This window comes from Hesperophylax consimilis, chromosome 20 (assembly GCF_061612785.1).
Source record: "Hesperophylax consimilis isolate HC1 chromosome 20, BYU_Hcon_1.0, whole genome shotgun sequence".
NCBI classification, from domain to species: domain Eukaryota; kingdom Metazoa; phylum Arthropoda; class Insecta; order Trichoptera; family Limnephilidae; genus Hesperophylax; species Hesperophylax consimilis.
In genome coordinates, this window is record NC_142855.1 from 6,514,646 (window position 1) to 6,539,697 (window position 25,052).

The window sequence follows — 25,052 nt, forward strand, 5'->3', positions numbered from 1 at the left end:
AATTTGTCGCCACGACACATACCTACGAGATTCCCAAATTCGATTATAAGCTGAATGACGAAATATTGTCTTCAGTGAAATCCATAAGGGGCTGTTCGAGTCACATTTGATCCCATACAGTGATCAATACTTCGGAGTAGTGTTTATTAGTCATTCACACAGAATACAACACTTCGCCGGTCTGCGCCTGCACTACAAGCCCTGCGTGGTCGCATCACCTACCTCTCTACCTCTCTCACTGGAGCATCAGGAAGATCAGTCTGGTCTCTTCATCGATACCGTCAAGCTACCGACTACATCCCCGTAATCTTGGTGCACATCCCATTGAGGAGATGCATCCCATCGGGATTCACATCAACCAACCACTACAATGTCATTCATCGTCAGCATCAAACCACTACTACATTCTCTATTCTATATATTCTGACTACTTCAATTAATCCGCACTGAACTTCACTCATCATTTTATCGTCTCTCACAACCACACCCACAGTTTAAATTAATATACAGCCCTGTTGTAAGACCACCATTCAGAATTGAAGCGTTGCTTGAAATGGCTTAAGTCGTGTTTGGTGACCAGATATAAAAAGCCAGATAATCTCCCACCTTCCTCGTCCCAACTCCTTCCCCTCCCCAACACCTTCAGCTTCACAACATACCCCAATCTGGGTTGCCGTAGTCTCACCGGTTCCAAATGGTTGGGAGCAGTTGGGACCAATGTTTGACAGCATAAGACGATCAACATTGAAAGCAAAGCGGGCGTGGTGAGTAGGTCTGTGGCCTAAAGTAACGCAGGGGGCCGGCTACTCAGTAGGCAGCATAAATAAACTACTCTCTTGATCAATATCTTCGGCCTTTTTCATCCAAAAATTTTATACAGTACTTAAGAAAATACACAGTAAAAGTTTATTTTCTTAGTCAGATGAACCTTGCACTTGGAAAACATTTCGACATTTTTATTTTTAAAATATTTTTTTGGGCTAGTGAATGAATGGAATAGGCCGAGAGCAATTATATTGTCTATGGTTGCATCATATTTTTAAATGGCCTTGAGTTTTTTTCTACCTTGTCTACTGCTCCGCTCCGCACGGTAAGTACTGCTTGTATATCTGTGGTTAAGTACTGTATAATTCTGTTGGATACAAAAAGCCCGAAGATATCGATCTAGAGAGTGATATATTTATGGGCCTATCTGTCAAAAGAACAAGAACAACACAGCTTGATGTGTTGTAAATATCAAATGTGCAATTCATTGTGATCATTGATCAGCTAACTGTGAGTAAGAAGATAATATGAGTACCCATTAACTTTAAACATTACTGGATTATTCCGAGAGTTATGCCGTCGATCGTGTTCCATATTCTGTGTTCAAATTAATTGAGGTTATGTGCGTCTTCGCGCATTGTGCCTTACATACCATTTAATTTGGTTAAGCGGTTTTATCAATCTGATTGAGTTTAGCCGAATGTTCAACCATGTGAAGATGCGTTGTATGTGATATGTGGCGTGGCTATTAAGGAGAACGGTTAGAACATCCAATCACACAATCGTTTAACCAAGTTGGATCATCTGTATCGTGGTTGAATCAACCTTTCTCAGTCGGCCTAGGGAGCCGTCGTACGTAATTGTTTGTAAGCGTACATTTAACTGATAAAATAAAATAAAAATGTCAGGCATGACTAAAGATCGTGAAGTTTTGACGGATATTTTGAGATTATATGTATAATGATTTGACTAGCTTTGGGTATACTACAAGCAAAAATTACTCTTATAAAGATGCCAGGAACGAAGTTCTTGTTATAGTTTTTGGAAAAGTTCAAATGTATTTAAAAGTATGTAGCGAATGAAACCATATGAATGTAATATTTATTCGTTCACAGAATTTTATTCGTTCCTTGAGCCATTTTTGTGTCGAGGTTCGTTTTTTTTCCTTTCATGCTTATAGTTAACGAAGCTTCAAGAGCGGTCACATTTTTTTTATGAAGTATGAGTCATGTTGTATATGCTCTCCAGATTAAAAAAATCTGACGAAATGGCGACCCATAATCTAACCTATAACATAACGTAACCTATCCCAACCGAGCCTAGTGGTCTTTTTTAAAGAGGGACAAACTTCGTATTGGGTTTCTATTTAGGTTGATTTTATTATTCATGACTTGGCCATTAATGTTTCGCAAATAAGTTTTTAAATGTAAGATTCTTCGAATACGCGATCAGTGGGTTCAAGTTATCTTATTATAAGAGCCTTTTTGTACTTATTAATTAATGTTTATTAAGTAACCAATTACCATCACATAACAGCAGTGCCATGGACCTTCCCAACCCAGAGAGTGTTTCCATCAAGACGGAACCAGGATCCCAGGAAGAAGGCGCAGGTGAAATGCCGTATATGGATATAGACATCCACCTTCCGGATGTAAAGAAGGAATGTTTGCAGAATGCTGAGAGTGTTCAGCTAACTAGTAAGTTGCATTATGTATATTGTCACAAAGGAGTTTCAGACGACGCAGTCAGGACAGTTGCTTGAATACTTCTTCACCTCTTGTCGTCCATTAGTAATTTTCATTTTACCTTCGTTATTTTTTAAATTCGACCACCATAACACGGGCATGTGCCTAGCATGGTGGTCGAAAAATTCCTCAATGCATGTAACTAATAATTTCATAGAATAAAGAAACTTTAAAAAAAAAAATCACTTTGCAGGAAACTGTAGAACAAAGAAAACGTGAAAATTTAATTCCTAGTTCCTCAAGCTGTTTCCTCGCCATATTTTACCACTAAAATAAAGATCTCTTCTAAACGTTCTCCATTCCAAAAATAATTTGAGATTAGAAGATATGTATGTAAAGTGTATTTTTGTATTATAAAACATCATAATGGTATTCCCAATTCTAAAGGATGTTGGATCTCGTTTTGTGTAACATTGAATTAAATGTCATACATAGCGATTCTCCCCTCGTATATGAAGACAAATATCACCCCGCATTAGAGTTCCGGTATTCTTGTAAAAAGCCTCGGAAGACTACCAAATTACCTAAAACTACAGACGGCACTTTGCGGGGATGGATTTTTGGTGATTTTGTCAAACTTTATCAGATGATGAGACAATCGGATTGGCATGAACTTTCTAAATTCGATACCGTTAATGAGGCGCTACACCATGTATATATAATGTATTTGACGCTTGCTTCCCTAGGAAACCTCCCAACAGAGGTGGACGTAGATATCCGAAGTGGTTCACTAGAGATACCATCAGGAGCATTGAGATAAAACATGCTCACCATAAAAAATGGAAAGCTACTGGTGACCAAAATGAGTATGAAATGTTCAGTAACCTCAGAGCAGTTGTTAGAAGAAATGTTCATATAGCATTCCGAACGTATGTCGACTCAATAGAGAGTGATATCAAACATGATCCCAAGGCATTTTGGGACTACGTAAAATCACTGCGCAAGGATGGTGGTATAACAGACATCATGATGCATGGTGATCGGGAAGTTAGAGGAGCGGATGTACCCAATGCATTTGCAACTCATTTCCAATCAGTGTACAGTAATGAGCCTCCATTACTAAATCTCATTTCTGCTTCCAAGATGAATGTGAATGGAGCCCAAAACATTGATATAAGTCATATAGACGAATCAGATGTTAAATCTTCAATTAATAACATGAAACATACACATTCACTTGGGCCAGACTTTCTTCCAGTATTTTTTTTAAAAGGATGTGTTGAATTTTTAAAAATGCCACTAAGTTTTATATTCAACCTATCTTTAGATACTGGTATATTTCCTGATTCCTGGAAAGTCTCAAAAATTTGTCCTATTTTCAAAAGTGGATCAAAGACATCTGTCGAAAATTTCAGGCCAGTGGCAATACTTTCCGCCCCGGCTAAGTTATTCGAATCGATAATTCATAAACATGTGCTGTTTCAAGTAGAGCCTTTCTTAATATCGGAACAGCATGGGTTTAGAAAAGGTCGATCAACAGATACTAACCTACTGGTACTCACAGATTATGTTTCCAAATCTTTAGATAAGGGCTACCAAGTAGATTGCTCATATTATGATTTCTCGAAGGCATTTGATACCGTAAACCATGACATATTATTAAATAAATTGTCAACTATAGGTTTTTCTTTACGGTTTCTCATATTCCTTGCAAGCTATTTTACTGGAAGAAAGCAATTTGTATCTCATGGAATATTCTTGTCAAAATTATCCCTTGTGCTCTCAGGCGTTCCACAGGGCTCTAATTTAGGACCGCTCCTCTTTCTGATTTTTATTAACGATATTACAGAAAATATTCTGCATTCCAGGTCACTTCTTTTTGCTGATGACCTAAAACTATTCTTGGAAATTAAAACTTTAAAAGACTGCATTCGACTCCAATCGGACATTAATAGAATTGTTGACTTGAGTAAACGGAATCGGATCGAATTCAATGTTTCATTCTTTCTTTCACACGGGCACGTCATACTTGGTTTTACCGGTATACCACGAATGCCCGAAGTTTAAAACGTGTCTCCACTATGAAAGATCTTGGCATCATGTTTGATAGTAGGCTGACATTTCATACTCATATTGAAATGACGTGTAGTGCTTCACTGAAAATGCTGGGCTTCGTCCTACGCACTGCGAGGAATTTTAGAGACACCCGGGTTCTTCAAGTGCTATACATTGCGTTAGTTAGGAGTAGGCTTGAGAGTGGGTCGGTGGTGTGGAGCCCACATCAGGTGAAGTATTCCCTCATGTTGGAGAGAGTGCAGAAGAAATTTCTGAGATTCCTCTACCTGAGGGAGTATGGCTACTACCCGTGGCTCTATCTCTATCTCTCTTCTGTTGGGCATGCTCGGTATGAACCATCTACGGGTCAGAAGAGATGTGCATATTGTATCACACTTCTTCAAACTGATTCGTGGATGGTTTGAAAATCCGACTATCATGGAGAGAATTAGTCTCTATGTTCCTGATGGTTATCTCCGTCACCGACAGCATAGACTGTTTTATCTCCCGGCCTGCAGGACTAACTTGCCGATGGTCATGCCGGTGGGGAGAGCAGTCTTGCTGTTGAACAGAATCAATTCGGATATCGACATATTTAGCATCGGTGAAGCTGCCTCTAAAAGGCAAGTTCTATTGATGCTGGTATAGTTTATACACCGCTTACTTATTATGTAATACCATTTTACAAATGTACTTAAGAACGAAATAAAATGTAATTTTGTAATGTTTTTAAAGGAATAAACAAATTGAATTGAATTGAATTGAATCATTCTGTATCATGACTTATTACGATGATATCGGATTTTTTTTCCTCCGCTGCTCATGTCTCTAGATAATACCTGTGTTGAGATGAGCACATTACAATTCTAATTGAACTTAATCAAATAAGTACATTACATAACATACAAAGATGGATTATATCGAATATGGGCTTTCTAAGGCAGTGTTCCGCAAACTTTGTGTTCAAGTTACACCTATCAAAACAAGAAATTTTAGAGGTACACCCAAAAAACAGGAATGTTTATTTATTACTAAAATCAATATACCTAATATGAAACGATGTTTATTGAGAAATGTGAGCCTGTTTTACTGAGCAGAGGCGATCAAAATTTGGAGCAATCTTTGATACGGCTGCTCTCATCTCTTCATGGATAGTAGTGAGAGTTGAAAATTCCAATTCGCATAACTAGGTTGTGGCAAATGGATATATATTTTAACAGCAAGCTTTGAAAGTAGCAAACTCATTTTTTTTATGTAGCCAAACATGTGCTATCTATACCCAGTGTGTACCCAGCAATAAAGGTTGAAGGTTACACTTAGGAAAATAACAGTTAATTTTTCCTACTAATAGCTCCAAGTGTTTCACTATCAAAGCCTCCTTTTGTTCTGAATCGGCAGCCATGACATTTGGAAACAATTCATTACTACCATTGACAGTGTGGCTAATCTATAATAGCAACTTAGCGCGAAAGCTTTCAATTTTGTCCGAAGACGTTAAAATATAAGAATTACTGCCTTGCATTTTTCTGTTGAGCTCATTTAAATGAGCGAATATGTCCGCCAGATATGCAAGTTTTAATACTCATTCTTCTCTTTTAAACACAGAAGCAAAATCTGAACCCTTGTCCTCTTAAAACGTCTAGGACTCATTTTTTAGCTAGTAAATCCAAAATAGCACTTTCCCGCAAGATAGCCATCGTACTTCTGTATGAAACTTAAGTGATTGATATTATCTCTCATCTGCTCCCATTTGCTTTCTTATTATCTTCACAATACCTTGAATTTTTTCCGCGGCACACCAACTGATGACCGCGGTACACCAGTGTGCCATGGCGCACGCTTTGCGGAACACTGTTCTAAGGTATGATGACCGAATGCCAGAAGCTACGATAAGAGTAATCCAAATTCACCCCTCTCAGCTACTATACCCCAACAGACAATGTTTAATGTTAAAAAGAGAAAATAATTACTAATTTTTATAATTTACTCATTCTTCATGATTTTTCAATAGTATATCTAATGCATTCGTTAATGGTATTGTCATTTTATTACAATTTTTTTTTTAATTTAGTTTTTCTCTAGCACTTTCTCCGAAAGGGTCTTTTGCAGTCTAAAGTTCTGGTTAAAACAAATATGTTTGTCAAAAAAAAGTTTTTCTTACAGGTAATCACTTGGGGATGATATTTTTTATTTGTTTTGTTGTGAAAAAGGGAATTAATCTTTTAAATAAATTATAAGTTTTCTTGGACTCTAAACTTACCTTTGATAAACACGTTGATAACATTGTCACCAAAGCATCAAAAAGTCTAGGTTTTGTACTGAGAACGTGCAAAATTTTCAAAAATACTAAGACATATCTGACTCTCTACAATTCACATGTTCGTCCTCACCTGGAGTACTGTTCACCGGTTTGGAACCCGCGCTATATTGTTTATGTTAACAGGTTAGAAAGAGTTCAGGAACGATTTCTCAAATTCCTCAATTTTAAATCATTTAACATATACAACTCTTACGACGAAATCGAGATACATTTTCGAATCACGAAACTACTCAACAGGAGGATTGTCGCTGATCAGATGTTCTTGTATAAAATTATTAACTCAAAAGTTGACTGCCCGGAGTTGCTGAACAAAATAAATATCCATGCGCCAATTCGATACAGCAGACAAAATACCCTTTTCTACATTGATAGATGCAATACCAATTCCAACCAAAATGAATTTATGCAAAGGACATGTAACTACTATGATATTACATTTGCAAATATAGACACTCTTGCTCACTCGTGCTGACATATTCACTGCTAGTTACTATCACTACAGAATCTCATTGTATCACATTCTAACTCATATTAACGACTGTTAAATTGATTGTAACTAATATTTTAATATTACTTGCGTGGCAACTTTTCCTTATCCCTCTCCTCCTCTTTTCCGTTCCAACCCAAGTCTATTTAAGTAAAGTTATAATCACTTTTATTTATTGCTGTTTATGGTAGGCATGTTATAGGTTTATCGTTTACAGGTTAGTTTTATGTTTCTGAATATATATCTGTGAACATTAATAATTGGTCTGTTTTTTGTAATCCTCTTATGTATATTGTATTACTATGACTGTTTATGTTCTTCAAATAAATAAATATTGTATTTATTGCCTTTGAAATTTGTACCCGCAAAGGCTATGTTACTGCAAACAGCTGGACATTCAGCAGATCTTTACATATCATTGTATTGTTATTCCAGGTAGCATTAATTCGGAGACTGTTCCGATCCAGGCAGGACACCGAGAAGAAGACGAAGGTGGGATTCCTTATACGGAAATAGACATAGACCTGCTGGATGTTAAAAAGGAATGCTTGGAGCACTCTGAAAGTATAGCCCAGGCAGGAGGTAAAATCAGTTTTGGTTTTTCGGAATTATTTTTTTCAATTTTCTTTGGAGATACTTACTGAGCTTTATCTACCTTCTTTTCAGACTTGATGTCGGAGCTAAAGACGCATCCTGGAGGAAAACCTTGTTCATGTTCGCATTGCAACTACTTCAGCCACAGCAAGTCAATGTTAATACGGCACTTCCGCAACCATAATGAAGAGAAACTTTATGCATGTTCCTGCTGCAGCTTTTCTAGTTCTCGAAAGGGAACTTTAAAACTTCACTTCCGCACCCATACTGGAGAGAAACCTTATACATGTTCCTTCTGCAGCTATTCATGTTCTGAAAAGGGAAATTTAAAACGTCACATGCTAACCCATACTGGAGAAAAGCCTTATTCATGTTCCTTCTGCAGCTATTCATGTTCTAAAAAAGGAAATTTAAAACTTCACATGCTAACCCATACTAAAAAAAAAAATTATAAATTTACATTCTGTAGCTTTTCCTCCACTCTGAAGGGAGATTTAATACTCTGCAAAAAAACCTTTTAAGCGATAAGATAAAACCCATAGCGATTTCGTTGCCAGCATAATTCTAAGAATATAAATAATATTTGTCACATTAATTTCTACGATCGTAAAATTAATAATAACAACAGCATACATTAACTTGTACGTACATTCATCGTACATCTAAGAATTGTGGTTGTTAATTATAGAAACCCATTTTTGTTCCCAACCTTAGAATTTACCATGAATTATGTATTTAAACAACTTATAATAAACTGATTTGACTTTCATGTTTGTCTACGTTGATTTCAAAAATGAATTTGTTGTCAAACAAGTATTTTCGAATTGTATCGAAATGCACTTTGTTATTTTGTGGAACACAACGCTCGTTATAACCTACGTTTTCGTAGATAACGTTAATTTATTTATTTGGTTGAAATAAGCTATTGCTTAGCAATAATAACTAAAATACTAATTCTTTATTCATATTCGTACGCAATATTTTTTTTAAATATAATTAATGAGTTCACAGAATATCATTTATACTTACTAAAATAATTCGTAAAGTTACTTTTGACCGCTTTTGATTTTTTATGTTTCTCTTCTATATAAGCAGGCACTCGTGTTAATAAGTGTTTTTAATTAATTATCAATTTAGGAAATAAGATTATTAAAAAATATATACGTACTCGGAAATAAACAAATTAAAATTTACATCAATTATGAAGATAATTTCATCAATTTGGTATTTTTACATTGAATTTCTCTTAAATCGCTTTTAGCGGGTGTTCATCGTTTTCGATTGTTCTGATATTTTCGGGTAGGCTGTTGAAGCATTTTTCCCCGAAATATATTTCATGATGTTGAGCAAAAGTGGTGTTACATTTTTGTGTTGGAAGTGTATGTTTTTGACAAGTATGACTATCAGTTAAAAAGTTCTGCTTATGTTTTTCTTTTATTATTTTAATCATTATGTATTTATCGGACGAAGATCATTAATTTTTAATAATTTAAATTAAAAAATTAGATGTGTTATATAATCTCTTGGTTTTTATAACTAGACGTTGTACAATTTCAACGGGGAGTAGATTTATTTTGTATGCAGCTCCCCACCTGACTCTACAGCGTATTGGAGATTTGATAACTGTACTATAGCGTGGTAGATTGACGTTAGATGTTCCAATAAGAGATGTTTCAAACTTTCAAAAATTTATCATTTATATTTGTTATTTTGTTGACGGTAAGGTTGATTCTATCAATCCTGTTCAGGTTTTTGGCTATTATTATTCCTAAATATTCAATTATATTTTATGTTTTCAATGTGTAACAGTTTATTGTGCACTTAGTTTTGTTATGTTCTTTAACGCGGCCGCTTCCATAATGTAACGATGGTCTATATTGGTCTTTAAATCTTCCATATGTCCGTAAAAGCACATACAAATTAATCAGTATTTTAGGCATTTCTAAAATACATATTTTTACAACCATTAAAAATATTTTAAAAACTGTGGCAATTCTAGGTCAAATAATAAAAAATATTTTCTTAAATATCATCACAGTTCGACGTCAAATGAAACAGCATATTTTAAATTTCTTTGGTATAGAGTATAGACAGTGAAAACAACGCATTATTTTCCGTTTCAAATTGGTTAACCTACGTTGAACATGGCGACTCATTTTTTTTCTCTAGTCAGATAGAGATGTTACATCAAACTTTGACATTTATTCTTTATTTTTAGTCTATTTACTTGACAAAGTTTATTCATTTTGTTACTATTTTTGTTGTTATTATGTATTTAAACATCCATGTATGTAAATTCTTGGGCACCATGCCTGTTTTATGTACTTAAGTAAAAAATAAAATAAAAAAAAGTTGACACAATATATTTGTAGTACCTATTCTCTTTTAAGCGCAGTAATTTTGGTTTTCCAAGTAAGGGATGTTAATTATCTCTAGCTTACTGCAAAAAAAGGAAATATACAATTTCATTGCAAGAGCCGAATGAACCATGTCGAAAAGCTGGATCGTCCGATTGTCCATTCCTCAAGCCAATCCCATATTTTGTATTCGTTTCCGCACGTTTCCTTCAATTTGACGACCAAATCAGAGAATTCTATATGAGTGCATACCGGTACACATGCAGTGATCTACGAACAAGTGTTTGTTGTTTAGTATCTACCTGCGACCCAAGAAACCTAACCTAACCTAACCCAACACAATGCTCTTGCAAGTCACACACACATAACTTTTAAAATACAGATTGTAAATTTGTTCGAAAGAAATAAATAACTAACTACTTTTTTTTAACACAAATAATTAAGGAAAAAAATAAATTTTAGTTATTACTAAGTCAATGTAGAAGGAACCTAATTAAGTACGTACACAGCGGTCGATTCCAGTCTTGAAGAAACGTCACTAGAAAAGTTGAAGCGCTTGAATTTTTAAAATCTTGCAATAAAAATGTAATAAATTTAATACAATGATTGGGTAGTTTATAAGATATTATTTTAGAAAGGCGGAGTAGCAATAACTGCGTGTTAAGGTTTTAGGAAGCAAATTACCATAAATGAACCACACACCAAATGACAGTGGTCGAAGTATTTTGACATATCCATAGACAACAGAAAATTAAAGAATGTAATCACCAAAGTAAGCATCGGACAGTTTCCTTCTTTAATTTGTATTTTGAAACTCTAGGAATAGTCAGAGGGACAATTGCTTTCCCAAAGGTTCGTAGAAAATATATTTATCTAGATTCGCTTATACAAACACTACTTAGGATAATACACAAGGTGTCGACATAATGTTTTTTTTTAATATGAACAATGTGCGTACTGAATTGTCAAAAAAGTTAGGTATGTATAGGTATACATGACAGGTATAAGTTTGTACACACCACTACATTCTTTGAATTCATCACCATTACATACTTATGATGACTGTTGAATTTGACATCCGCTTCTGGTTATGGGCCGATGCTAAGAAATTTTACTTTAGTGAATTTGTCGCCACGACACATACCTACGAGATTCAAAAACCCAAATTCGATTATAAGCTGAATGACGAAATATTGTCTTCAGTAAAATCCATAAGCGGCTGTTCGGGTCACATTTGATCCCATACAGTGATCAATACTTCGGAGTAGTGTTTATTAGTCATTCACACAGAATACAACACTTGGCCGGTCTGCGCCTGCACTACGAGCCCTGCGTGGTCGCATCACCTACCGTCAAGTTCCACTGCATCTTCGGCACCTCTCTCACTGGAGCATCAGGAAGATCACTCAGTCTGGTCTCTGTCAAGAAACCGACTACATCCCCGTGATGATGGAGCACGGATTCACATCCCATCGGGATTCACACCAACCAACCACTACAATAACACTGTCATTCATCGTCAGCATCAAACCACTACTACATTCTCTATTCTATATATTCTGACTACTTCAATTAATCCGCACTGAACTTCAATCATCGTTTTATCGTCTCTCACAACCACACACACAGTTTAAATTAATATACAGCCCTGTTGTAAGACCACCATTCAGAATTGAAGCGTTGCTTGAAATGGCTTAAGTCGTGTTTGGTGACCAGATATAAAAAGCCATGTAATCTCCCACCTTCCTCATCCCAACTCCTTCCCCTCCCCAACACCTTCAGCTTCACAACACACCCCAATCTGGGTTGCCGTAGTCTCACCAGTTCCAAATGGTTGGGAGCAGTTGGGACCAATGTTCAATTCAAATTCAATTCAATTCAAAAAATATTTATTGCACAAAAAGAGTAGAAAGGGTATAACTTATAGGTTACATCCTTTTTCTTCCAGCTAACCCAACAAATACACATTATATCACATAACCCAACAATTACATGTTAACAAATAAATAAAAAGAAATAACAGTAAATAAAAAAACAGAGGTATTTAATTCAAGTACCTAAGGTTTAGAAAAGAAATGATTTTAGTGTTGATTTAAATTTAAGTGTGTCGGTTATTTGTTTGATGCTACGTGGAAGGTTGTGATATATTTTAATGGCCATGTAGTGTGGTCCTTTATGAAAAATAGTTTTGTTTGCTTTTGGGATTAATAGGTTTTCTGTGAACCTTGTAGCGTGTTTATGTGTTGAGTTTTTTTGTGGGAACTTTTCTGGAGATGTTCGTACTAACAGGCATCACTCCATTATATATATATGTCCGTCACTGTCAGAAGTTTAAGATTTTTAAAAATTGGTCTACATGAATCCCGGTGATCTGTTTGTGTTCCGTGATGAGTTTGTAATTTTTCGTAAGCACCTCTTTTGGATGATAAAAACATCTTTGGCGTTTACTGAGTTTCCCCAAAACACTATTCCGTATTTTATCATTGAGTATATGTATCCATAGTACCTATGCGGTGATTACTGAGTTGATGTTTAAGATATTTTTAAGGGTGCTCAGAACAAAAGAAAAGCTACTAATTTTTGCAACAATTTAGATACATGTTTGACAGCATAAGACGATCAACATTGAAAGCAAAGCGGGCTTGGTGAGTAGGTCTGTGGCCTGTAGCAGCGCGGTGAAGTAACGCAGGGGCCGGCTACACAGTAGGCAGCATAAATAAACTACTCCCTTGATCAATATCTTCGGCCTTTTTCATCCAAAAATTATATACAGTACTTAACCACAGATATACAAGCAGTACTTGACGTACGGAGCGGAGCAGTAGACAAGGTAGAAAAACTCAAGGCCTTTTAGAAAAGTTGCAACCATAGACAATATAATCGCAATGAGCGATTCATTATTTAGCCCAAAAAACTATTTTAAAAATAAAAATTTCCTTAACTTTCCCTTACTGTGCTTAAAAAATCCACGCGTTCTGGTGCTGTGTAGTCAATACACATTTCAAAATAGGCAATTTAATATCGGAAAAATATGAATATTCATAGCTAATCGCTTATGTTTATTATATTTTATATCAAAAGTGATAATAATTGTAATTTAATTGCTGAAAACATGAAAAAACCATCGGCAGGTGCTAAAAAAACGTGCGAGGAGTCCACATCTAACGACGATCCGCGACCGACTGGCTGGCGGCTGGTGGCTGACACACACACACAGCAGTGCGGTCGCAGGTATCGATGGTCTAAATGAAAATACAACTGCGGACGTGTGGATTTTTCATGTTCCCGCGAAGCGAACTAAAGCGGGACATCATAGGGTGTCATTTCCTCACACACTCTTTGCGTAGCAGTATCATACGGTTGATTGTATTGGTGTATTTGTTTCCGATTTTTAACAAAAATCTCTGATTTTTAATTGAATTTGGAAACTATGTAAAATATTGATCTTTAATTCAGTGCATAAATGTATAACGAAGGAAAACCTAAAATCTGAACCAAGAATTTATTATATTTATAGAGTTATAGTTATTAGAAGCAATGTGTAGTAAATACACACCACAGATAAGAAAGCAGAAAAATATCGAAATGTCTTCTGAGGGCAAGGTTCATCTGATAAAGAAAATGAACTTTTATTGTTTATTTCCCGAGGATGAAACTTTGTCGGTGAAACTTAGAGATCTGAGAAGAATACAAAAATATCTAGAAATTTTCAAAAACACTGCAGCAAATTTGCAAACACAATTGTCCGACAGTACGACGATGAACTCTGACATTTTTTTGCTTATTTTGAACTCATGGTTACGTATGTTTAAAAATCTTTAATTTCACCAAAACAATAAAATAATACAGGATACATTAATCAATAGCATGAATAAGTCGGTCAATATAATAAAAAACATTTATACGTTGTGGAGGAAGATATATGCCATCTATGAAGCATTTTTTAACAAAAAACCGAAACGAAGGAATAACCTTAAAACTGTCAATTCACTTTAAACTTGAACTTAGTGAGTAGGTTGAATATATGTTTGAATATAGCTCGCTAACACTATATTTTAACAGCAATATTTTCGACGCGAAATTATAGTATTTCGGCAGCAAATGACAACCGCGTGTATAAATAAACCACTCTCATTTTGCTTGAATGATTTAAAAACAGTCAAACGACAACATTCCGTCCTCTCTTTTTGTTACACGAGTCACTATGGTAGAGAGCGAGAGATGGAACCAATCCTTCTGCTCTGACTAATGAGATCTGAGCTTTTAGCCACACTATTCGTTTTCTATACGAATAAGAAGGTGGGCGTGGCGGTTTCAAATGGGTTTCAAGGCCAGAGCTGAGTTAAATGCCCCTGGTAGGCAGTACTCGCAGCAGGGGCGTACAACTCCCGTCTGACCTTGTAACCCCTGATGGGAGGAGTTATTCCTAACCCAAATTCTTATAGACAAAGCTGTTGTGGCTGAAAGCACAGATCTCATTGGCTCAGACCAAAAATTGTAGTTTGATCTCTCGCTCTCTACCATAGCGACTTATGTAACAGAAAGAGAAGCTAAGCATGGGTTATGCTGCGATAAAAATTAGCGGTAATTTCCAAGACGTCATTTCAAAAGTTGAAGTTTTTAGCGTAAATATTTTGAATTTTCTTTCAACCATCTAAAAATAATGTTGTTTGCTAGAATTCTTCAAGGTGATAAATTAATGCTGTGTTGTGATAAAGTGTGTTATCCGGTCTATCTCCACCAATTGAAAGAAGGACCCGAACCCGTTGTTAAATACAGGTACTAACCTCTCGTTCTTTGTTACAATGTTCCTGATTCCTGAATGTACTTCATTGGCTAATAATTTAATTAATTTTCCTTTTCAGACCTATCCGTATTCCAACGCGATACTATACCACGTATTAGGATGCTAAAACTGCTAAACAAAGCCACGATTACATCAAACAAGGTCATTTAAACCTTTTATTATGTACACTTTATTTCTTATATTATGGTTTATGTATTATGATTTAAATTATACCATGTAAAAGTCAAAAGGCGTTACTATTACTTTACATAATGAATATCTTTCAACACGTTGAATATGTATTTTGTGTATAATATATTCTTGTATTTTTGTGCAAGGTCAAATTAAATCCTATTTAGTTGTTGCAGTAAGACTGGGTTCGATTCCTAGTTGAGACCGTTACTTTTTATTTTTCTGTGTCTTGTTCTGTTTCATGTTTTGTTTAGATATATTAGTATTATCTTCTACTTCAATGATAAATCAATGCTCAATACATCGGTTGTACTGACCCTGTTTTGTATTACTGTCCATTGTCTTTTTGAAAATAAAAAGTATTTTTTTGTGTGCATAGCTGTGGGTTTTTTTAATTTTCTTTTTCCTGCATTCCAATATTTTTATTTTTAAAATATAATTTTTTTGGGCTAGTGAATGAACGATTTTAGCTGGGTGCAGTTATATTGTCTATGTATACACTTTTTTAAATGGCCTTGAGATTCTTTATGGTCCACGATATATTTACCTGTCTGGACCAAACGACCGTTTTATCTGTGTTCGTCCGTGGTTAAGGGGGTGACAAAATGGGGCCATACAAAAAGCCCGAAGATATCGATCTAGAGAGTGGTTTATTTATGACTCGCAGGGCCCGTAGATTGCTCACAGTTGTAACTGCTGACTCATGCCTGAATGACTGACTAAGTACGTCTCGGTGCTCGGTCTTGTAGGTAGATGCGCCGAATGCTAGTATTTTATCTAAAGAGTTTTGCTACGATGCGTTTTGCATGGGCGAACATTCCCGAATATTCTAGTAGCATCGCTACATAAGTATATTTATATATATATATATCACATGGATTTGTTCTCTGAAACGCGATACGATAGTCTCCAGTCTAGGAGGAATGGGGCCTTTACAGTTACAACATTTAAAATAAATTATTTTACTGACAGCCCATACCTCCTGGAATAATATAAATTGAAACAATTATTACTGCCGGGACGACACCGACTTGCTCTGTATTCCACTTGGCAGAACGGACGTTCTGAACCAGCTTAGCATGACAAAACGTTTGGTGCTGCTAAATGAAATATCCAGGTTTGACATTTTCAGCATTGGCCTTGGAGGTTTCAAGAGTCATTTTAGGCAAGGAATAATAAATTATGTTATTGTTAAATTTAAAATTTATTTATTTAAAGTTATGTAAATTATAACATGTGTATTGTTATAGAATTGAAGCAATTTTACAGATTTTTTTTCTCTTTTATTCGAAGCATTACTTTAAATATAATAATAAGTACATCAATTAAATTGAAATATTATGGTTTAGTGCAATCGCTCTTATAAAATGAAATTATTGAGAGGGAAGGGGTATTTAAAACCTCCCTACAACCTACAATCATTAATAACTATCTAAAAAATACTTAAAATCATCCCAAAAAAACTACATTACTTCACTACCCTAGAATTTTTTCGAGAATCTAAATGTCGTCAGTTACAAAATTATACAACCAAAATGACGTTCTCCAAATCCAAAAAGAATATTCCATTAAAAAATCTACCCATTGGATTCCGTTAAAGATAAATTCAAAACAAAGGGATACATATTCATCCCAATGTTGGGACCCACTACAGCTTAACATCATTTTATGTCGTATAAAATGGTTAAAGAGATTATTATCTAATAACAAATGCAAACTAAAAGAACCAATCAAACATGAACTATTTCAAAAGCGGATAAAGTATTTTCTTTTACATAATTATCGATCGTAATATAAATAAATCCTTATGAAATAACGTCACACTGATCATTACAAAAAATACATTACCTCTAAAAATCTAACATTGGCTTGCATAACAGATTTTAATAATACATTGTAACCTGTATGCCTTTATTTCATTCACAATAAATTATCGTTGCATTGTCATCAAATTTAAATATAAAGTGTTGTGTATTCTCTATCGGGAGGGGGTGGGGTTAAAGTAGGGGCCGTAGGAAGCGATTGATTGATGCGGGTCTTTCAGAGGCCCAGATTATTTGAGGGAGGAAAAACATTAGTAATATTTAAAAGATAATACGAAATTCTAATTTGTAGGAATTAGATAAAATTGATATAACTATAGAAAAAAAAATTGAGAAAAAGAACAATAATGTGCGTCACATTTGACTGACTTGAATCTCATGACGTTTGGAATGTGTCAGCATGTGACGCTTTAAATGTCCCTTTAGAGAAAATGAATAGCCGCAGTAGGAACATGAATGAGGTTTTTCTCCAGTATGGGTAAGCATGTGTCGTTCTAAAGATCCATTTCGCGAACACGAATAACTGCAGAAGGAACATGAATAAGGTTTTATTCCAGAATGGGTAAGCATGTGACGCTTTAAGGTTGCCTTAACTGAAAACGAATTATTGCATAAGGAACATTTATTAGGTTTATCTCCAGTATGGGTATGCATGTGACGTTTTAAGGTTCCCTTATCTGAAAACGAATTATTACATAAGGAACACGTATGAGGTTTTTCTCCTGAATGAGAAAGCTTGTGACGTTTTAAAGATCCCATTCCAGAACATGAATAGTTACATGAGGAACATGAATAAGGTTTTTCTCCAGTATGGGTAAGCATATGACGTTTTAAATTGCCCTTTTCAGAACATGAATAGTTACATAAGGAACATGAATACGGTTTTTCTCCAGTATGGGTAAGCATGTGACGCTTTAAGGTTCTCTTATCTGTAAATGAATTATTGCAGCAGGAACATGAGTAAGGTTTTTCTCCAGAATGCGTAAGCATGTGACGTCTCAAAGATTTTTTTTGAAAATATGAATGCCTGCACAAAGAACATGAAAAGGGTTTTTCTCCAGCACGAGTAAGCAAATGGCTTTTGACACTTTCCTTGAGGGAACATAAATAAGAATTTTCTCCAGTGTGTGTAAGTATGTGACGTTTTAAATTTCCCTTTTGTGAACACGAATAGCTGCAGTAAGAACACAAGAAAGGTTTCTCTCCGGTATGGGTGCTCAAGTGCCGTGTTAACATTGACTTGCTGTGGCTGAAGTAGTTACAATGGGAACATGAATTATATTTTCTTCCAGGATGCGTTTTCAGGGCCGATAATAAGTCTGAAAAAGATAGTGGATTAAGCTCAATAAGTATGTATCAATAGTGAAAATAGAAAATTATTAAAACAAAATCAGATAAACAAAAACCTAAATTACCTGTAGTCTTTTCAGAATGCTCTAAGCATTCCCTTTTAACATCCAGCAGGTCTATTTCTATTTCCGTAAAAGGAATCCCACCTCCGGCTTCTTCTCGGTGTCCTGCCTGGATCGGAACAGTCTCCACATTAATGCTATCTGGAAAAACAAAACAACAATACTATAAGTATATAAGTAAACACCTGCTGAGTGTCAGATTAAAAAATACGATCATCTGTCTAAAGAAACCGACAAGATATCAATAAGTGATTTGATAAGAACGAATGTTGGATGAGACTCTGAAGCAATTTCCACACGAAACTGTCCAGTTTTCTAAGATTTTAAGTGTTTAATTATAATTAAAACATCTTTTTGATTATATTGAACGTTCATAAAACCAGTTTCTTGCCAGACTACATTGCAGGTCATTCCAAAAATGTGAACATTCGCCTTATGCCCATAACCCTAAAATTAACAACAATAACGCTAGAGGATTTTACAAGCCTCTTTGACTATGCATCATTTAATTAGTCTGTAGATTGTATTTGAAGAGTATGGGATTTGCGATTTTATTTAAAAATATTTACTTAAACATGATTTACCCGCTGTTTTGTGATGTTTTTCAGAGTGGTCAAAGTATTCATCTTTAATGTCCGGCAGCTCGGTATCAACTTTTGTATTCGAACTTTCACTGTCTTCTTCTCTTTTAGTCCTTGGTTCTGCTTTGATAGTGCCTCCATGTAGATTATAATGCTCCCCTGTACTAATTATCTCTGTTAACAGACAACATTTATTTAAAACTGGAATTAGTAAACGACATTCTTCTAATGCGTTATCACTTTTTACATTAACAAGGAAGAGGTCAGGAAAATAATTTCCCTCGGAAGGTCCAGAACGATCGACCGAAAACCCTGTGTCAATTGTCAACACAATATAACTAAAGTCGTCAACTATGGTTGTAACGATCATAGAATAATCAATCAATGGTAATCACGCCGAGTTTCAAATGTAGCAATAATAAAATAGATCAATGCTAGTAATATCCAAGTAAAAGGAACACCAAGATCTAGAAAACGAAATAAAATTTATTTAAGGGGTGAATTTATTAAACGAATCAACAACTATTTTATTTTTATTTAAATCTCAAGGGTTCCCAGGAACTCGAAGATGATTCCTGAGAGGTAATTTACAAAATTTTACCACAATATTATATTTATGTTAAGTCGAATGATTAATAAATTTATAGGGCGCCAGTTATTTGAACATAACAAAACAGTTGTTTCGTTAAGCTAAATGTAACAAATATTGCAAGATGGAGAAAAAACATAAACCCGTAAATCGTTCTCCAATCAAGCTATTAACCTCAAAAACGAGTCGTAGAAACGAACCGTTCTATTGTGACAAATGTCAACAGAGTAAAAATGATGGCCGCGGAATCGGCGTATTTTCCGACGACGCACCGATGCCGTAGGGATCAACGACGCTAGTTCCTCGAAGTATCTTCCACAGAAATACCAGTAGAACAAGGACAGTATTATCCTGACGCCTGTGCTCCAGAGATTGCAGTCCGTTTTTTTAAGATAGGGGAATCAATAAATCGAAGTACTCGTTTCTGCACATAGTCCAGAGCTTTTCAAGTATTCTGGGGCTCCAGATAAGGATTCTGCCGAATTTAACAATGGGACGTAATTTCAATAAGTACAGGGCCAGCAATTGTGTTGATTTACATTATCTACAGTATCTGTTATCTGCCCTGTACAGTACACCCAGCATCTGAGGGGCTAACTTGACTCTGGCTTCGATGAACTTGACTGGTATACAGATGCAAAATACAATAGAAAATGCATGAACCCGTACCGAAATGTTCACGATCGCTTGGACATGCCCCATACCTAACTCCGTAGATATAACATAACCAGAGATGTGCAAAATGGGTACCCAAAACCATTTTAAATGCAAAATGGAAATGGGTCAAAACTTCTCCATTTGAAAATGCAAAATGGTTTTTAGAATCATGTTACATCATATTACATGATGGTAAATCCAAAAACACCACGACCACGACTACAGATTATGAAACCACAAAAAATTTGCGCAGAACTAATGTTGCCAACGTAAAAAGATAGAAACTGCTATCTAACATTTAATATTACAGCGTCATGGCCCCATGTTCAGTATTTGAATCAGTATTTTTTTTAATGGTATCACTCAATTGCCAGGGCTCCTACCAGGGAGCAACTAGACAAATGTAAATTATCTCTCATAGCGAGGTTGAGGACCGACTGATATTTGGGGTTTATGAAAAAAAAGATGAGTGGAGATAGTAGGAAGAATGTTGCAAAAAAGCATTTAAAATGGAAAATGCACTGAGAAAAGCATTTAAAATGTAAAATGCACTGAGAAAAGCATTTAAAATGCAAAATGGTTTTAAGAAAAGCATTTAAAATGAAAATGGAAAATACCCATTTTGCATTTTGCATTTGAAATGGATTTATTTGAAATAAAGCACATCTCTGAACATAATATCAGCCAAATGGAGCAATTCAAAATAATATGTAAGCTGTTGTCTAAGGTTAGTTAGGTCCAGCTAGCAATCAATGGATTATGAAAACAATAACATGTACATGACAGGTGTCGAATTTTTGTTTTGTTCTAGAATAATGAATGTTTTTTTACCTTACCTCGTCAGATTGGTCATTTTTAGACGAGGAAAATAATTTAAATAATCATTTATAACAATTTTACAATATTTTAAACACCTCGATAGAACGCTTTGTTCCCAGGGTCAAATTCACACCATTTAACTAACACAAATGGTTAGAAAGGGAATTAAAAAATATATCCACAGAACATATAAACATACCAGAAATCCTAATGTTTACATAAATTTAACTTAATTACGAAAACAGTGTAAAGAATTATCAATAAAATGCTATAGTGATTATGTACGCATAATAGAAAACGAGGCATACCAAAGTCTAACAAAATTATGCAATTTTTCTAAAACTAGACAAAAAATTATGGATTTCCCGTGGATTCCCATTATCTTCTGGGTTTTTTCCGGCTAAGTGAAAAAAGAGGTATTTAACACCTATTCTTAAAAATGCGATAAAAGCGAAATATCAAACAACAGACCAATTTGTATAATGTCTGTAAATTTTTTGAGAAATTAGTGCAAGATATTATTGTAAAACCTATGAACAATATTATTGTTCCTAACTTAAATGGATTCATCACAGGTCGCACTACGTAAAGTAATTTAATGATTTATGAAAATTAAATACCTGAATCCTTTGGTCTCAAACAAAAATTGGAGAGTATATACACTGATTTTAGTAAAGCTGTTGACATGGTTCGACATCACATACTCCGGTTTAATTCCGATTTACGGAAATCAAAGGTTAATTATTGACTTGGATTATCAATTATATTAGTAATAGAATGCTTAGCGTAAATATTTATTCTATTCAATCTTATATATTTGAGACTAAAGTGGTGTTCCTCAAGGATCCCACTTTGGCCCAATACTTTTCTAATTATTCATCAATGACAATGATGACATATTAATAGTGTAGAAGTCCTGCTATTTGCTGACGAATATATATAAAATAATACTATATGTTTACGATTAATTTTACAGACGAACTTAGTTCAACTTCATCGATGATATGAACAAAATACTTTATTTTTGAACATTCAGAAATGTAAAGTAAACGCAGAACTCTGACCGCTCTCTGTGTGCTCCCGCTCTTAGTACATCAGTTTTATGAGAAAATTGCATCTTATTACGCTGTATGACAGGAGAATTATGTCAGACCTGGTTGTGATACACAGAGTCATTAACAACTTAATTGACAGTCCTGCCATCGATGCCACTATTAAATTCCATGTGCGGACTAGGAATATAAGAAAAATGTAACAATCTTCTGCAATACTTACACAACCAAATATCAGACAAAGTCACTAACTAATAGGATGCATGATCTGGGCAACAAGTTTGGGGGCACTATTTATGTATGTATTGACTCCATTTATAGAACTAAGCGTAATCTTTACCAGCGCTTTGTTGGATCCTTCAAATTATAGCAGCGTTGGTAATGTAGTTTTAGTGATTCGTCTTATATGTAGTATTGTTCTAGTTCATATATTATTTTATGTTCCTGTTACATGTTTTACTAATATTGTTTCATATTCAATTAACTGTTACATCATGCTTTAATTTTTTATATATAATCTTCGATAGCTCTGTTCTTAAAATCAATGTCAAAGCCCGTCTGGGCGTAAAACCAAATTTAAAAAAAAAAATACGTCAATACGGTCACGCAGTTTTGTTTTCGCTTCTATTTTGCGACTGTATAACAGGCCGAGCGCTTCCGATCCAGTCACGTAAACAGCGAGCGCTGCGAGGAGCCACGCCAGAGACGGAAATTTACCCTGCTAGCGAGCACACGTTACCAAACTAAGATTGTACAGCTCGGTTGTAATAGCATTATATTGTAATAAATCTGAATACGAACCATCATAGTTTCAATCACACAACGAACCTTGAGCTTCAGTAAAAAGTGTAGTAAACACAAAACGCTACAGTTATGTACCAAAATAAAGCCTTTTAATTACCTGAACTATTTTCGAAAATGGATTCCGAACATTCCTTTTTGAAAAAAGTAAAGTCTACATCGATTTCCGTAAACACCACAGCGACTTCGTCTTCCGCATTTGTGCCTGGTTCTAACTTAATGGTGGTGGAACTCATGCTGCTGCGTAAAGTAGCCTGTTTTCTGAAACCAATACAACATTTGAATGCGTTAATGTGGCAGGTTTATAATTTTTTTTCAAAACATAAAATCACATACTGTTTATAAGAGGCAATCGTTATCTTAGCATGTTAGAAAAATTAATGAAAATGAAACATTTATTTATTTTATAAAATTGATTGATTTGTTATCGAAATTGTCACAATAGCATTCTTTATGCTGGATTTCCTCTTAACCTGTCCTCACCTCTCCCAGGAGAATGCATCATGTGATTGTGAGCGTGTTGAAAAAACCGCTTGAAAATTGAAATTTTCTATTCGAATGTATTTTGCAACTTTATAAAAAAATAGAAATGTTATTAGAGAAGGTTTTGATATAGTATAACATATGCCTTTTCATCTATCGAACACAAAATGGACTTAAATACACGAACACAACATTTATAAAAACATCACTAACACACGAATACTACACAATGCAACAAAATAAAATGTACACATTAGTATTAACAGTAAACACTAAAAGTGTTAAGAGTAGCACAGGCCAAGAGTGTATGCAAATTTACAATCTACTTCCCGATAGCCACAAAACGGAAAATACAAAACACAGTTCAAATGAACAAAATTATAATGGACAACGTGGAATAATTTGGAAGGTACTGCCGCCCTGGAGCTAATTAATTGGATAACCAATCATTCTGCCATAGGTCACCCCAAGTGGTCCGCTACGTTTGGTAACTTGGCAGGGGTGCCTGGGTTCAAGGGGTGAGGATTGCATAAGTCTCGGCAGCACTTTTCAGACGGCATCCCTAAAGATGACAAAGGCCCTGAGAGAAATTATTTTCCCCAGGGGCCTTCAGTGTAGAGCTAGTGAAAAAAGACTGTGAATTGTGTAGTAAGAAAGCGAAATATTTTTATTACCTCAACTAATAAATAATAAACTAATATTACCCTTATATTTAAAAAAATAATTCAAATTAAATTAAAAATCCAGCGAACTTCCTGGAAAACACTATTCAGAATTTGCCTAAAATTTGACAAAACACTACCGCTGGAATTAAACACTACCGCTGTAAGTAGACACTACCGCTGGAAGTAAACACTATCGCTGGAAATAAATCTGTTAAATAAAATCATAATAAAGGTGAAAAACCGGCAGACTTAATGCCACGATTAGAAATATTAAAATTCTCCGGCGATTTCGACTTCACATGGTTACCGTAAGTTTATTTGCAGTTTAGAATAAGCGGAAGGATTTTACAGCTTGAAACAGCGCAGTGAAATGTAAAACATAGTGTTGTAAAGAGTTCACTTAGCGACCGCTGGAACAAATGCAAACGCAAGAATTTTAGGTTGCAAACTAAAGGAAAAGGAAAACTACATTACACACGTACCTACAAGGCGAAGCCCAAAGTTTTACCGTCAATGTGTTTGAATGATGGGGAACACAATATTATATCAGAAGTAGTAGAGTTGTCTCCGGAAAAAGGTTAATTGAACATTGTTAGATAAAGATGTCCTGATTTTGACACTAATTCAGAATAGCAAATAACGAGTTATTGCGATGTTGGCCAAGAGCTGTCAGAAAAAACTTTACCATAGACAAATAAAAAGTTCAGAAATCTCGGAAAACTTAAATATAGGTACCTACTTATTTTAATCATCAAATTTCATAGACGCAATCGCAGGTGAAAAAAAATGGTAGCACTGCGATTTAATCCAAAAATCAAGATTATTTCCTTAATCTTCAGTTTCTATGGATAAAGCTCCTCCAGCTGCTCACCGTCATTGTGTTGTAGGTAATGTTATTTTTTAAATTTATTTACATCACTTAAAATAGA

At 35.0% G+C, this 25,052-nt stretch overlaps 1 protein-coding gene across 1 annotated transcript in view; it reads right to left on the reverse strand.

Moving 5' to 3' along the window:
* Positions 1–23,211, reverse strand: part of LOC149413987 (uncharacterized) — a 34,802-nt gene extending 11,591 nt beyond the window's left edge. Inside the window, exons 1-4 of the mRNA XM_089643959.1 lie at positions 23,076–23,211; positions 19,061–19,231; positions 18,480–18,617; positions 17,549–18,383 (exon numbers count right to left, since the gene is read on the reverse strand). Coding sequence (XP_089500085.1) covers positions 17,549–18,383; positions 18,480–18,617; positions 19,061–19,231; positions 23,076–23,211 — 1,280 coding nt within the window. The remainder of the gene's footprint in view (positions 1–17,548; positions 18,384–18,479; positions 18,618–19,060; positions 19,232–23,075) is intronic.
* Positions 23,212–25,052: the final 1,841 nt, after the last annotated feature.